General features: G+C 35.1%; 1 protein-coding gene across 2 annotated transcripts in view; it reads right to left on the reverse strand.

Moving 5' to 3' along the window:
* The window catches only part of LOC106867385 (ankyrin repeat domain-containing protein SOWAHB-like), a 55,332-nt gene that overhangs the window by 13,662 nt on the left and 24,809 nt on the right, over positions 1–16,861 (reverse strand). The window contains exon 4 of one of the 2 annotated variants that reach the window (XM_052967885.1): positions 13,531–13,674. The exons of the other annotated variant lie outside the window; for it this stretch is intronic. Within the exon in view, the coding sequence (XP_052823845.1) occupies positions 13,531–13,674 (144 nt within the window). The remainder of the gene's footprint in view (positions 1–13,530; positions 13,675–16,861) is intronic. 2 annotated transcript variants of the gene reach the window in all.

A 16,861-nucleotide genomic window follows, 5' to 3' on the forward strand; every position in this document is an offset into this window, starting at 1 on the left:
CTGAGTGGTTGGCGTTAGGAAGGGCATCCAGCTGTAGAAACTCTGCCAAATCAGACTGGAGCCTGGTGTTGCCATCCGGTTTCACCAGTCCTCAGTCAAATCGTCCAACCCATGCTAGCATGGAAAGCGGACGTTAAACGATGATGATGATGATGATGATGCATGTATGTGTGTGAGTGAATATATATATATATATATATATCTGTAAAAATATGTGACATTTATTCGGTAGCCATGATAAAACTCTGAGTTTCGGATGCCAGGGTGGGAGCCCACACCAACATCTCTTCAGTTATCCGGCCATTGAAAATTCCTGTGAAAAATGACCATTAAAAACAAAGGGAAGTTACTGTGTAGTGACAAGGTCAAAACGTGTCTAAAACTGCATATATTATCGCACGCACGCATATATCTATATACACATGCACATATCGCTATATACGCACGCATATATCTATATACGCACCCACACACTCGCAAGCGTGCACATATAAGGTTCCTTATACGTGTCTATAGGCGTACAGGAAACTGGCATCCGAAACTCGGAGTTTTATCTTGGCTACTGAATAAGTGTCACATATTTTTACAGATAAATTCCTCTATTTGCATAATATCAAGGTCACTTTCTTTCTTTTGTTGTCCTTCCTATCAAATATATATATATATATAGACACACACAAATGTGGCACTAATGGCAAATTGGTTGAATCTTAAGAAGACTGGATAACATGTCTCATAATCTTTGATCTGACTCTCTGTACCCTTAGTTCAAATCCTGTTGAGGTCAACTGGGCCTTTTAAGTCTCTAATCTTGATAAAAAATAAAAAAAGTACCAATTTAAGGAGATAGACTGCCAGACTCATAAGAAAGCCACATTGGATGCCTTGCAATATTTGCTCTGACTGTTTGCATTCTGATTTCAAATCCCACCATGGACCATTTCAGTCGTATACTTATTTAGCTGCCCAGTTTACCATTACTTCTTAGTACCTCAGACTCCTTTAATAGAGTCTACTCTGCAGTAAGAATTAGGACCAGGTCTCCCTTTTCCCTCTCATTCATTTCGGAGGCCCAGTGAAAAGTCATAGCCACTGCCTGCCCTCTTTACTGAAAGATCAAAAAAAAGTATGTACAAATATACACTTATTCACATACACACTGCATATGTGTGTATATGTATTATATATTATTTATAGCTGATATTTAAAAGTTAATTTATATTAGTTGATAAGTACATATAAATACAGTTTTGAGGTTGGATATATGATAGCCTTTTACAAGAATTAAACCAGACATTTTTTGCTTTGCTGGAAAGATGTTAAATGGAGCAAATGGATCTGATTCAGTGACGGTGAAGTTCCAAGAACTGAGTGGAAGAATGTGTCATTGAATCTGAAGAGAAACGTGTACATTGCATATGTGAGGAGTGTTATTATATATGAGAGTGAGACACAAGTAATAAACATCAAACATTCTGATCCTTGATGGAAAGAATGGAAATTAGAATGCTATGATGAATGTGTGGAGTTTTGCTGAAAGAAAAGGTGAACAATGAATTGCAGAAAATGATGGGAATAGAACTCATGACAGGTACAGGATAAGATAGCTGGGCCATGTGCTGAAAAGATAAATTTAAATGCCTTTAGTTTATCAACAAATTTTGGGGTGACAGGTATTTACATATGGCAGTTTGGCTTCTAATAAGAATTGGTATCTACATATATACAAACATACATATATATATATGTAAATGTTTTAAGAAAAGCAAAGCAAACCATGGAAATAATACAAGTCCTCAATGGTGAATATATTTTGTAAAGTATTTTGACACCTTTTAAAATATCAATATTAAAAGTTGTTTAGCTCCCAAGTCAACAAAGACGTTACAGTTATATGCATCCATTTGCTTTTCACTTGCTTTTGTGGTATAGTGCACTGATAACTACATTATCTAATTATCCTTTGCATATTTTTAAAATCAAGAGTGAATTTGAGGGAAATTTAGCTACTATTTCTAGCAAGTTGACTGACTACGTAGAAATTTTCTTTCCCTGACACTGTATAATCAAAATAGAATTCTTACTTATTCAGGAAGATCTATGATTAGAAGGGAACGAAATAAGAAGGTTCAATGTCTAAGCCTTGCCGAAGAGCATACCACAAAAACACATGTCATCATCGTTTAACGTCTGCTTTCCATGCTAGCATGGGTTGGACGATTTGACTGAGGACTGGTTAACCAGATGGCTACACCAGGCTCCAATCTGATTTGGCAGAGTTTCTACAGCTGGATGCCCTTCCTAACGCCAACCACTCCGAGAGTGTAGTGGGTGCTTTTACGTGCCACCAGCATGGAGGCCAGTCAGGCGGTACTGGCAACGGCCACACTCAAAATGGTGTATTTTACGTGCCACCTGTACAGGAGCCAGTCCAGCGGTACTGGCAGCGAAGTAAACTGTGTAATTTATGCAGGTGATTTTCAGGATAAAATTTGTTAAAAAAAAGCTTCTACTCATGTAAAACTGGCACCCAAAAGTTTTCAGAATTACTGATATAGCCAGGGGAAAAAGGTTTTCAGTTCAGTTGTATTTAGCATAATTTCACTTACTTATGATTAGATTTTATTAAATTTTCATTAAATAAAAATAATTTCTGTTTAACAGGTATCACATTGAAAGCTATTGAATTACTAAGTGTTTGTGTTATTTATAATAAATTTTATTTTACATTTCTTGCTCACAAAAGATAATGTCTGATCTTTAGCATACTTCTGTATGTCTTCTCAAATCATGATCACAGGAAAAGTTAATTACCAACAAAAACAAAGCTGATAAATACGCACAGGTGTATCAAATTAAGTTTAATTACCAATAAACCTCAGCTTGGATTACACTCTACTCAACTGACAGAGGAAGGTGACTGATCAAACTGATTATGTAAACAGACTTCTTTTCTACCTATTCTTGTCAGAACCTTTGATATGGAGTATTGAAATTTTAATCCCTTTCACACTTATAAAATGTCGAGCAAACTTTAGAATTTGTCATTACCATTATTGTCAGTATGAGCAGGACTTATGAATCACTTACTGTGAAGGAGAAATTAGATATGTTGAATATGCATTTGAACATTTTAATATTAATGACGCCAATGTTTGAAATTGACGCAAACAGTAGGACAAACTTAAAATTGTGCCTAGTAATAAACAGACAAAAATAGAAACATACAATCAAGATTATCCATATCATTATATTTTTTCATTGAGGAATATCCATATCAAGCAATGTAAAATATGGCCTGGACTGTGTTTACCAGCATGAATGTCAGACTTTAAAAATTAGTTAACCATTTAACAGTTTTAGTAAATTTATACAGAAAAAGTAAGCATTATACTGTCCTGCATAAATAAAAGTAAAATTCATATTTAAGCCAATATTTTCGCTGTAAAAACCTATTCTGACATTAAGTAAGTCAACTTCTGGTACGAATGTCTTTTTTCAACAAAAAGAAATTTCAAAAAGATTCTGGAAACGATCTACTCATGTAATTTACGCACCCCTAAAGTTTATCTTTATTTTTGCAAAAGAAAGTGCGTAAATTACATGGGTTTTTATGGTATATGAGTTGTAACTGAATTTCAATAGTCTTAGTTCCCTGGAAGATTACCCCTTGGCTCCATGCTGTGCATTTTAGTCATGATTCTCAGATGTATAAATTTGTAACTGGAATTTTGCTGTGTGCCCATAGAAATGCATGTGCTGATGCATTGTTTTCAAAACTCAGACACTGAATGAAAATCACAAAATATACAAATAATCTACACAAAGCAGATTATAGACTTATAATCAAATGTTTTCTAGTAATGACCATTGTTTTGTTTTGGGAAGGTGTGCTTAGATAATATTTTCCAATGTTTTTTTTTTTTTTTTTTTTTTAAGATAGTAGGCTGTAATTTGAAAAGGATTTAGCTATTATTTTTACATGATTGAGCAACCATATGAACTCCCTCAATAGCTTACCTGCAAACAGGTTCTTTCTTTCCTTTTACTATTTTCTTTAGTATGGGACTGCTCTAAGTAGAGGGAGTACTCTAAGGTTGATGAGTATTTTGCTACACTGACTTCTGGGCACATGAAAATGGAGTCTTGAATGTTGTTCTTACAAAACAGTAAGCTATGGATCTTACTATACATAATGAGAGAGAAATAACATAAAAAAACATTCAAGATAACTGCTAAGACCCAATGACCCTTATGAGCTTTGCAATTTATCTGAATGCAAGTGTTGCAGTTGTTGGACAGCCCTTTATTAGCTTTGTTTGAACACATCTTTCACATAGAGACTCTTAATCAAGTATAGCAATACTATCTTCATTAAGATACATATACTAGATTTGCTGTGAAAATTATTTGCTACAAATTATATATGTCAAACCAGTTAATTCCTTGTTACTAACATGAAGGAATTTGTAATTATCTTAGAAAGGAATCAACAGTGAACTAAATTAATTAGTCTACTATAAAAAGAAAGACCAGATTTGAGTTTAGCACTTTCTTTGTTGATTAGTGTTATATGCAATCTCATTATAATAGAGGAAGCCATTCACAACAATTAACAAACTTTGCTAAGTTTTATCAGGAATGTAGCCCTGTGTTCTGTGTGCACTTTTCGAGAAGTATTATATTGTTACTTATGGTTTTATGTTGAATAAAGCCTTTAACCCTTTAGCATTCAAATTACTGTGTCAAATATAATACATATTTAATTAACATTGATTTGAATTAATTATGCATTATCTTTGTAGTTTTGAAATTTCAATGATGTGATTGTTTATGTTTTGAATGACATTGCTGGATAGGTGTGAGAGATCAAATCTGGCCAGTTTGAAAATCAAATAGGTGGATAATTTTGGGCCAAACATAGCTGGTTTAAATGATAAAGGATTAAATAAAGAATTTTCCAGTTGATGTATTGTTCGAATTAAAAGATACCTATTTAAAAACAAAAAAAAACCCAAAACATTAAAAATGATTAATTAGTGTGTTGATTTTGCTGATACATTAAATAGTTCAAGCAACTTCTAAGGCTGAGCCAGTGAGAGAGGCTTTACATGGTGGTGGATCAGTTTGATAGAAATAGCAACCAAATCTTCTTCTAATTACTTACCACACATCTACAGTTTTAAAATAAAGGATATGGTATATTAGATAATATAGTTCTAGATCTAACCCAAATGATGAAATGGTTACAAGAGGAATGCTTCTAATCACAAGTCTCCTTGATCAGCATTGACCTGGGGCTAAACAACAAGAACCTTTGAAGCTCCCCTTTTTTGACAGAGGTGTTTAAAGAATTTATACAAAATGTGTGAGTATACCCGCCTTTAGAATCTTTAAAGAATGCTGAAAAAAAACCAAAACAAAATGAAATATCAAGCTAGAAAAACAAACATGAAAACAATGATATTTAATAAAAACAACCAAAAGACAAAAGAAAGAAAAAAAAAATCTATAAACATTTTTTCTTTTAAAACAAAAATCAACAAATAACAACATTGTAAATTGAACAGGCTACAAAACCATGCATGATTGGTAATGAGAGCTGAGAAACTGCAAGTGTAATTAATTTTCCATGTTGTGAAATACAAGGTGCAAAGACATGCTAATTGTATATATGGTTAATAAGTCAGTATATACATAATAAGCAAATGTCCAAAGAGAGAAGAGGGGTGGTCGGGGAGAGAGAGAGTGCAATGGGATTGTTGGTTATTGTATTTTATTTTAGCTTCTCAGATTAATATTTTCAACTTTTAAATGAGGTGTGGCTGGGGGGTGGAGAAGAAATGGTAAATAATGGTGTGTGTGTGGGGGGGGGAGGGTAATGGTGATTGTGAAAGAGGAATGGGGAGGAAAAGAAGGAGGATAGAGATAAAAAGGTGTGAAGGAGGAATGGAAAAGAAGTGGGAGGAAGAGTAAGAGAGAAGAAAAAAAATATGCTATAGAGAGATAAGGTTTGTTTGAAGGAAGATTGAGGATTGGAATGAGTGAAGGAGGTGGGGAAGAAGGGAAAATGAAAACATGAGAGTGAAAGAGAAAAAGAGAGAGTGAGTGGGAGAAAGACAGGGGGAGAGAGAGAAAGAGAGAATGAGGGAGAGAGAGAGAAAGAGAGGAGGGAGAGAAAGAGAGGAGGGAGAGAAAGAGAGGAGGGAAAGAGTAAGAGGCAAAGAGAGAAAGAGGGGGAGGGGAGAGAGAAAGGGAGGGAAAGGAGAGAGAAAGAGGAAGGGAAGAGAGAGAGAAAGAGGGATGGAAGGGAGAGAGAGAAAGAGGGAGGGAAGGGAGAGAGAATGAGGGAGGGATGGGAGAGAGGGAAGGGAGAAAGAAAGAGGGATGGAGGGGGAAAGAAAAGGAGAGAGAAAGGGAGAGAAAGAGAGAAAGGGGGAGAGACAGAAAGAGAGAAAGGGAGAGAGAGAGAGAGAGAGAGAAGTAGAGGTAAGATTAATCAGAAGAGGAGAGGAGGGGGGGGTTAAGAGCTATATAGACACAAAGAGAGAGGGGGGGAGGAAAAAATGCAATGTGCTGGGGGTGTGAAGGAAGGGTGAAAGGATCCAAGGACAGTTTTATGGTAGAGGGGGGGGCGAAGACAGAATAGTATAGAAGGGGAGATTGGTGGGAAACAAAAGAGAGAAAGAGTAATAGTTTGAGGAGAGAAAGAAAACGAGGGTGGGGTGAGGACTGCATACTGGTAAGAGTGGGCTGAGGAGAATGAGGTGTGAGAAAAGGGGGCCAAAGACTATATAAGAAGGCGGGAGATTAATAATGAAAAGGAGGTACCTAAAAGAAAGGAACCAGTTGAGAGTAGTAGGAGGGAAAGAGATGGAAAAGTAGCATGAAGGTGCGTGAGGGTGTGTGGTGTGAGAGAGAGAGAGAGAGAGAGAGGTTTAGTTAGACTCGGATCAGTCTTAATAGAGCAGACCTAGGTAATCAGTCGAATGACTAGATGAGACCTAAAAATCCCCAACTTAAGATAATCTGTGTGTCTAGAAAGTGGATGGTGATATCATCATCATCATCGATGTTTAATGTCTGCTTTCCATGCTAACATGGGTTGGATGGTTTGACTGAGGACTGGCAAGTCAGAAGACTGCACCAGGCTCCAATTTGATCTGGCAGAGTTTCTACAGCTGGGTGCCCTTCCTAATGTCAACCACTCTGATTGTAGTGGGTGCTTTTTACGTGCCACCAGCATGAGGGCCAGTCAGGCAGCATTCGCAACGATGACGCTCGAATGATGCTTTTTACGTGCCACCGGCTCGGGAGCCAGTCAGGCAACAATATAGTAAAGTTTATTTGTTAACATCATGTGGCAGTCCTATACAAGGACAATGTTACTGTTATTTAGCCCCAGGGAAACATCTTTTTTAGAGCAACCCTTGACGGACCTGATGGTTGGATGAATGGTCGGGTCTATTTTGGAGATGTGCCTCACCAACATTTACGACGTCAACAACAGAGTGGAGGAGTCATATTGTGGGCTGGTATCATTGGGGACAGAAGAGAATTCAGGACAGTATGAGGGTGAATAGTGGTTCCAAACTATGGCACAAGGCTAGCAAGTTCGGAGTAGAGGGTAAGTCAATTACATCGACCCTAGTACTCAGCTGGTACTTATTTTATTGACACTGAAATGATGAAAGGCAAAGTCGACCTCGGTAGAATTTGAACTAAGAACATTAGGAAGGACAAAATGCTGCTAAGCATTTTGCCCATGTGCAAAGCTCACTGTTTTATGAGGGGGAATATTAAAAGGTAAACTTATGTGTTCATAAAAACAAGTGAAATGGCTGAATGATAATTAAAGTAGTATGTGATGTGAAAGGAGTACTGTATACTGAAAAGACAAAGTGTGTGAGAGAGAGAGAGAAAGAGAGAGAGTTGAGCTGGATTTGTAAATAAAGAAAGAACAAACAAAAATAGCATAAAAAAACTCCAATGTTTAATAACCCTCTCAATAACATAACACTGCTTCTCCTAGTACCCTTTGCTGCAATTTGTTAATTTTGCTTCTGAAGTAAATGTTAATTCAATATGTTATGCTTAATTAAGACACAGATACACATTTTAAAATCATTAATGATTAATTTTAGCTTATTTCTTCTTAAATTGTTTTTTAGTAGCAGATTTATGAGTGACTATGAAGGGGAGAGAAAAAGAGGGAAGAGAATGGGAGAGAGAAAGAGAAGGGGGAAGAAGGAGGGAAAGAGCACTGTTTTTTGCAAGAAATACATAAAGCAAACTGTTTTAGATTGCAATTATTTTATGCAACACATACACGAGCTAATTATCCTCTAGCTAACCATATCTCATAATTAGCAGTTTCAACAACAAAATCAAATCCTTGAACTTTCATTTAATCCACTCACATACAAATATATAGCAATATCTGCAAACTATTACAATCAACATCCCCAATACTACCATACGTTCTTCTGTACCTTGATAGCCATTTTACCATACTGCATAGCTTTGCCTTAATAAATACTGTCAATAAAAACAAGAAGTATAATCTCTTAGATACAATTACATCACATATCAGACAGGCAAGTCCCTGGCCAAATAATTAAGAAGTTTGCTTTGCACTCATGAAATCCTTGATTCAATCTTACTGTCTGATTCCTTGAACAAATGGCTTCTACCACAACCTTGGGTTAACCAAAAAGTCTGAGTAAAATTGTACAGATGCAAACTGGATGGACATCCATCAACTGAGATATACCTTTAATTCAAAAGGCCAGCCTTTTCATACATCATAATTTCTTATTCTTGAACTGGCTCAAAGGCAGTGGGCTGGCAGAATTGTAAGCATGCTGGACAAAATGCTTAGCAGTATTTGGATGGTTTGACAGGATCTGATGGTTCCAAGGATTGCATCATATTCCAGTCCTGTGGCTGCTTTGGCATGATTTCTATAACTGCATGTCCTTCTTAACACTAACCACTATACAGCTTATACTAGGAGCTTTCTTTTTTTATGCCACCAGAAGTAGTGAGACCACCATACAGTTTGCATGACTATTAACATAGAAGAAGCACATGTCTGCTAACATATGTAAGTGCGTATGTGTGTGTGTATGACAGGCTTCTCACAGTTTTCATCATCTTAACACCACAAAAAATATTGGTCAACCAGAGGCTATAGTAGAAAAAGACATTTGCTCAAAGTATTGCAATGTGGGATTGTACTTTTGAACCCAATGATTTTGAAACAAACTTAACCACACAGCTACACTGATTCTCCCTGAGGATTACATTAAAAGTACAAATGGCAGTCGAAACTTAGCCTTTTATTTTATAATATAATGAATAAATGGTTCTGCTCATTAGACAAGTGGAATACTCTCCTGTGAAAATAACAGGAGACTGTTTGATGTGATTGGTTCTTTCATTTGACATTTAGTTTTACATCTTCTTATGATTTGCAGGAGATATAAATTTAGCCTTACTTGTGAAAACAACCTCCTGCAGGCACTGTAATATAAGGCTGCTGGAGTTTGAATTCAGAGAATAGCTATGTGGGACTAAATCCAGCATGTAGAGGGATGTGCAGTGAACAAGAAGCTAGGTTAATAAACAGTGGTAGGTAATTATACTTGGTAAGCTAGGGTACATTCAGAAGCTGTTAGATGTTGATCCCTTAATTTCACAAATTAGAAATGAAATAGTGGGTTTCCCAACATTCTTCAGCAAAAACAGAAAAGAAAAGTCTGTTTACATAAGAGAAGTTTGATGTTAATCTTGTAAAAGATGTACAAAATTAGTGAAGTAACAGTCGTTAGGCTGGTAATGGTGGTTTTCAGGTTAAGAAAACAAGTAACATGTTATTGCCACATAAGCCTAAAAAGCTGAAGGTAACCAACAATTTTAGGAGGCAGGCTGCTACAGTAATACACACACATATGTATATAACTATATAAGTATATACATATGAAAGACACCAAAGTAGGTGTCCAGTCTGTGCTCCAAAGCCACTTGTTAAATTTGCTACCACCTGAAACAGAAAAAATTTCTTTTGACTAGACTAAAAGTTTCATGTTTAACCCTTTAGATTCAGATTATTCCGTCAAATCTAAAAGGTAAAGACCCTCTTCAGTCATGAATGATTATGGGATTGCACCTAGAAAGTTCCCCTCTGATGTACAATTCCGGGTAAGGTTGTTTATGGAAGACTAGCAGTCAACCAAGCATACCAACCTCCTCTCTACACACCACCAATGTTATCCAAAGGAAAGGCAAAGGGGCCAATACAGCTTGCCACCAGTGATGTCACAACCTCATTTCTACAGCCAAGTGAACTGGAGCAATACAAAATAAAGTGTCTTGCTCAACAACACAACACAGCTCAGTCCAGGGAATCAAACTCACTACCTCATGATTGTGAGCCTGACACACTAACCACAAAGCCATGTGCCTTCATCATACATAATGCTTATTCATTTACACTGTTTTTTGAATTAATCATGCATTATCTCATTAGCTTTGAGATTTTGTCTCAAGATAACATCTCTGAAGGATGTGGTGTGTTTAAAAACACAATATATATACATATATATATATATATATATATAAGGATTTATTTTTTGTAATGAGATAAAAAACCAAGGCTGTGTGCATTATAGAACATTTATAAATAGAAGGTCTTACAGCTGTTTCCAGGATGGTGTGAGAGAATGGTTAAGCAATAGTTAATTTAGATAAGATAGGAACCCTTATTTGCATAATCACCGAACCTGGAGCTTCACTATGGTCTATCCATAGCACTTACTCAGCATTACCTGAAACCTCTGGGTCAAATTGACACCACTAACACTCATAAACTATATATATATATATATATATGACAAACTTCTGCACATTTTATGTCAACCAAACTCTATGTGGTCAAGGTGTTGGTCAACTATAGGCTATAGAAGACACTTGCTTAGGGTGCTCACATTAAAATTAAACTATGTCATTGTGAAGCAAACTTCTTAACCACGTATACTTGAATGAGTGATTAATTTCTTCAATTGGAACTACGCAACACATTTGTATGGTTTGAGTCAACTGAATAAGCTCCACTAAATTGCAGAAAGTTTTGCACTTACCAATATTTTTGTGATGAAAAGCATCCCTACTGGGATTTGAACTCAAAATGTAGACAAGTGGAACTCAATACAGTCAGTTCATTGCAAAACCATTTCTGTCATTTTGGAATATTTATTTTAAAGAGTACACTACTGATAGTAAGAAAGGGTTCAAAAAGCAAATTTGGAAACCACAGGGTATATGATTTTTGTATTTGGTTTGCCAGATTCTTGATATGAATTTGTGTGTTGAAGCATATTTTATTGTATCTCAGGAGGGTCATTATGCCAATAATAAATGCATACATGGGTTCTATGTCACTTCAGATAAACCTGAAGCAGAGAGGGCTTGTCATTGATGAGGTTGCAAATTGTGACAAAAGGACTTTGACAAACCCGGCTGATTGATTAATCAACCGAATAATTAATAAAAATAAAGTGGAACAAAACCAGTGAATATGTTTATTATTGGCATAATGACTCTTCCAAGATATAACAAAACTGATACTTAAGTTTCACCAAAATGAGTAGAAACTGAAAGTCAGGGAAAAAAACAGGTGCTGTGTGTTGATTGTTGTGGTTTTATGAAGAGAACATAAAAGAAATTGCAAAGATTGAATAAAATATACATGGAAAGTATGTATATCAAGTGTTGGTTACATCAATGCATACATGAATGCTTATATGTATAATTCCTGAGCCAATGAAAAGAACCTCTAATAGCTACCAAATCTTTCTCAAACTCCATCCTACCATTTTAAAAATGGATGAATATGCTGGATAACTTGGTTATGGATATAATATTCCAGAACAGAAGATGGAATGATAGAGGCAAGGATTATACCAACCACTTAGATGACTACTTATGTACCACAGGTTTGATTGATCAGGGCTGACATGAGTCTAAACAACAACAAACTGCTACCAAAGTGACAATGTCAAGGTCACTGACATATATTATGTTGAAAGCTAATCTGTTTGTCTATCTCAAAAACACAAACAATGGAAGAATAATTTCAGTTTGAAAAGAATACAAAATGAGCTGGGATATTGTTTTTATTTTCAGTCCAAATACAGGCATGGAATGGAACAGAAATAAATGATGAGAAAGGCAAAGAAAATACAGGAGAGCATTGAAAGAGTGAAGATACGTAAAAAAAAAATTTTCATTTTGTTTCCTCTTTTTCATATTCTATAATTATCTTATAAAAAGAGAAGTGGTGCTGGGAACATGTAGAAGTAAGAAATAAAACTATATTATTAATAATAAAATAAAAAAAGATCTATGATATGGTAAATAACCATGATAGATTTACACCTATTTTCCACTTAGGTAGTGTGAGCTAAAAAGTGTTAGTTGTCTAGATCTCAGGACAACTGAAACAACAGAGATAAGATATGAACTTGGAACACATGCATGAAGATTTCAGAAACTTATTTAAATGACTACAATGCCTAGTCACAAAAACAAAATAGAAAAAAATAAGAAACTGGTTCAAGAAAAGTACATCAAGCTTGACCAGTTCACTAGAAGCACAAACTTCAATGGAATTGTTTTTATTATGTTTCTTTTAATTTTTTCCTTTTCCTTTCTCTTGTTTTTCTGCTCCATCAATGCTATGTACTAAGAGGGGAAAAGACGACGATGAGGTTTTATGATAAGCAGAGAGAAAATGAACTCATGAAAATAGAAAAGAGAGACAACAACAAAAAGAAATATGAAATGAAAGAGTAATGAAACATTAAAGCAGTAAATGAAGAACTGCTGGATTTTACGGTAAATGGATTCATGCAAGCAAAATAGAAGTTGAATGAAAAGTGGCGACAACATTTATGTTCAAATTTGGCTGGTTGGTCATAAAAACAAGAAACAAAAAAAAAAGTGTTCCCCCAAAACAAATGCCATCTGAAGAATGATTAATGGTAAAAAAAAAAAAGAAAACATTCAGTGATGCCAGAGAATAGATAAAAGAATAAATGTAGAAATAAAAAGGAAAACAGAAGGCAAGTGCAATGAAATGTGAGATTCAGAGTTGAGAATGAGCACTCTACAATAGATGGCATCAGAGATGATGAGAAGAAAGTGCAAAAAGCGTGGTTATAAGATGAATGAGCAGAAAATAGCCAAAGAGAAAAAGAAAGGAAATAACAATGAGGATGACAACAACAACAACCTAAAGCAATATAGTTGACAAACCAGGTGTACTTTTAAAGAAATGAGCTAATTTACTGCAATATGAGTTAGTCACAAGAGAGAAACTGAGAGAAGATATGCAAGTAAGAGAGAATGAGAGAAAAAGACAGAATTTATTCAAATATGGTAAGTTTTCAGCCAAGAGAAGCTACAACACACAGGCAGCTGTTGCTCAGAGAGGAAGAGGAAGAGGATGATGGTGTGGGAGCAGCTTACTTTGTCAGATTTTGATTTGTCATGCTTTCGGCTACTTAGTTTCAGCAGGTCACTTTCTGATTGTAGTCTGTTCAGATGTTTGGCTTGGTCCTTAACGCTTCTGATACTGGATGGAGCACCGTCAGATGTGTCTTTTTCAGATGCCTGCAAAACATCACACTAACAAAATAAGGGAATCACAAACACAAGCAATCAAAGATGCATTTCACTTTGGAAGGATGGTAGACTGAGCTGGCATACTGAGTTTGTTTTCAGTCCAAACAAAGGTATGGAATGAAAAAGGAAAGGAAAAGGAGATGAGCAGGAAAGAGTAAAAACAGAAGAGAATTAGAGGAATATGAAAATGAAAAAGAATTTTCCTTGTGCTTCTTTTGTTCACATTCTATAATAATCTCAAACAAAATTGTGCTCGGAACATACACAGGCCAGAAATAAATCATCATAAAAGAACATAAATGTGCGTAGTTAAATCAAATGAGAAACAACTATGTTGCATGAGACTAGTAAGGTCTATATATGGATATGTATATATAATGTATATAGACCCCACCATAATCATATACATACATATATTGTAGAATGCTTTGTAAGATCTTGTATCTGAACTAATTGGTGTAAGATCAGATATGTTCATGTTTACACATGACATGAGTTAAAATAGAAAGAATTTTGTTATTAAAATATATTGAAATCACAGATCAGAAAGGTCTACAATTTACTACAATTTGATTTACTTCCTATGCAACTATTACACTGCTTAATGGTACACCAATTCCATAATAACAAAAGACATTGGTCAGATAAGGACGGACTTTCTTGATATATAGCAGCATAAGTCAAGTTATAAAAGATTGTTAACAGAATACATAGGTAAGGTGAAGAATTCTGAATAATAAAATACAGCATAGGTCATGCCAGAAAAGTTAATGTTACGAAGTTAATGTTATGAAGACCCAGGTCTTCATAAGTGAAATTAATTCACTAGGTCATTGCAAGTGATACAGGCTGAAGGGACTTTGAGTCCAATCCATCAGCCATCACAAACAAACCTTTTGAAGTGTAATAGCTAATAAGAGATCGTCTTTCAGTAGATCTATATAATATATATAGTTTTACATACTAATAAAGTAGTTTTAGTCACCTTATTCTTTGTTTTCTACATGCACCCATCAGCATCAATCTCAACATACCAAAACACCATGTGTCTCAAAAGGGCTAAATACATTATCAGCATAAACTTAAATGTGCACATGTTTTACTTCTTGCACACAGTGTCTCTATATTTCACCAAATCTTCCTTATATTGCACAAACATCTGATAGTTGCAACCCTGAATTTCTGGTGGTGGAAGGATTGATGATCCTCAAGGTCAATTGTTTTTGTACCATAAAGAAAGTGCACAATTGCTTGATGATGGTTGAGGGGATTTTACATCTGATCAGATGTTTCAATCTAACCACCCCACTAGTGGGCACAGTACTAGCATGGCAAGTGCTAGTCCTGTCTATGCTGCTATGCTTTATTAATGTATTGAATTATTTCATATTTTTGGCACTGCTTTATAGGCTGGATGCTCTTTTCACTACCAAACGTTCTACAGCATGGACTTGGTACCTTTTATCATGCTACTGGCCACTGTGAGGCAGACTGTCACAACTAAAATGTCCTCTAAACTACCACAGGATGCAACCTTTAGCCCTGTTCTATAAGAATTTTCAATATAAAATGAAATTTAATATTGCAAGATGCTTGCTATCTCAATGATAGCCAATTTGAAAATCTAAAAGCATTTCCTTTTAATGTTTCCTTGCCAACAAGACTGTCTTTCATCTATGACATTAATTTGATGTGTCTCCACTTATAATTCTTTTTCTTTTTTGTTGTTAATGTCATCTCTCTACTGAAACAGAACTTCTTTAAATAATTCACACAGCTGTTTGCAACTAAATGGTGTTAACATGAAAACTGACAATGATGACAGTAAACATTAAAAGCGTGATCACTTGTATTCCTAGTTGAATTTGGATTCTAACCGAAGATTTCTAAACTGTAAACCAAAACATGTCATCAAGTCTGTGATTTTAGCATATGAATGTCTGTTTACACATGTGTAGGAACAAACAAATTTTCAATAAATAAGTCATTTAGGTGTAATTTCTTTCCATGTGTTCTGAAAGTGACCGAGTAAAGCAAAATAATCAAAAATAATCAAAAAAGGTCTCTGCCTGTCTGTTTCTATATTCATATCCACAATCATATACATATATATCATTTAATAAGCACAGGGCCTCAAACAGTACAGTCATCAGATGGGCTGATTGCAGTAAAGTACATGACATGCCATATAAGCCCATCCAATTACTGTACTATCTGAAGCTCACATATAAATCCTGAGTTTATAATATAATACTTATCTGTTGTTGGATTGAGTACTTTTTTAGTTGTGCCTACTAACAATGGAACAGTACACTGTGTATATATATATATATATATATATATATAGTTTTAGGGAAAAGAACCAAGGTTCATGAACTCATCGATGAAAATCCACTGTCACATAGAAAAATTAATAATTAAAAGCACAATAAATGAGTATAATATAATATATTATTGTGCTTTTAATTATTAATTTTTCTATATGTGACAGTGGATTTTCATCGATGAGTTCATGAACCTTGATTCTTTTCCATAAAACTATATATTTATATATATATTACTCTGTAAAGCTCAATTTAATTTTAATTTTTTATAAATTGATTTTAATTGAGTTTTTACCTGTAATTTTGGATTTTGTCCCTAATATTATTATATATATAAAATCATAATCATGATTTAATGGCCATTTTCCATGCTAGCATAGTTTATATATATATATATATATCTTTTCAGACAGAAGACTGCGGCCATCCTGGGGCACCACCTTGGTGAACATTTTAGCTGAATGAATTGACCTCAGTACTTTCTTTTTAAACCCAGTACTTAGTCTATCAGTCGCTTTTTGCCAAAATGGTAAGTTACAGGGGATGCAAAAATGCCAACACTAGTTGTCCAGTGGAGCTGGGGGACAAATAGACCCACCCACACACACACATACACAGATATACAGATTTACATACGACAGGCTTTTTTCAGTTTCCAGCAACCAAATCTACTCATGAGGCTTCGGTCAGTCTGAGGGTGTAGTAGAAGACACTTGCCCAAGGTACCACACAATGGGACTGAACCCAGAACTATGTGATTGGGAGGCAAACTTCTTACCACCCAACCACACCTGTCTGTACCTATATATATATAAATATATATATATACATATATATATATATATATATAT

Source organism: Octopus bimaculoides, chromosome 1, assembly GCF_001194135.2.
Source record: "Octopus bimaculoides isolate UCB-OBI-ISO-001 chromosome 1, ASM119413v2, whole genome shotgun sequence".
Lineage (NCBI taxonomy): Eukaryota > Metazoa > Mollusca > Cephalopoda > Octopoda > Octopodidae > Octopus > Octopus bimaculoides.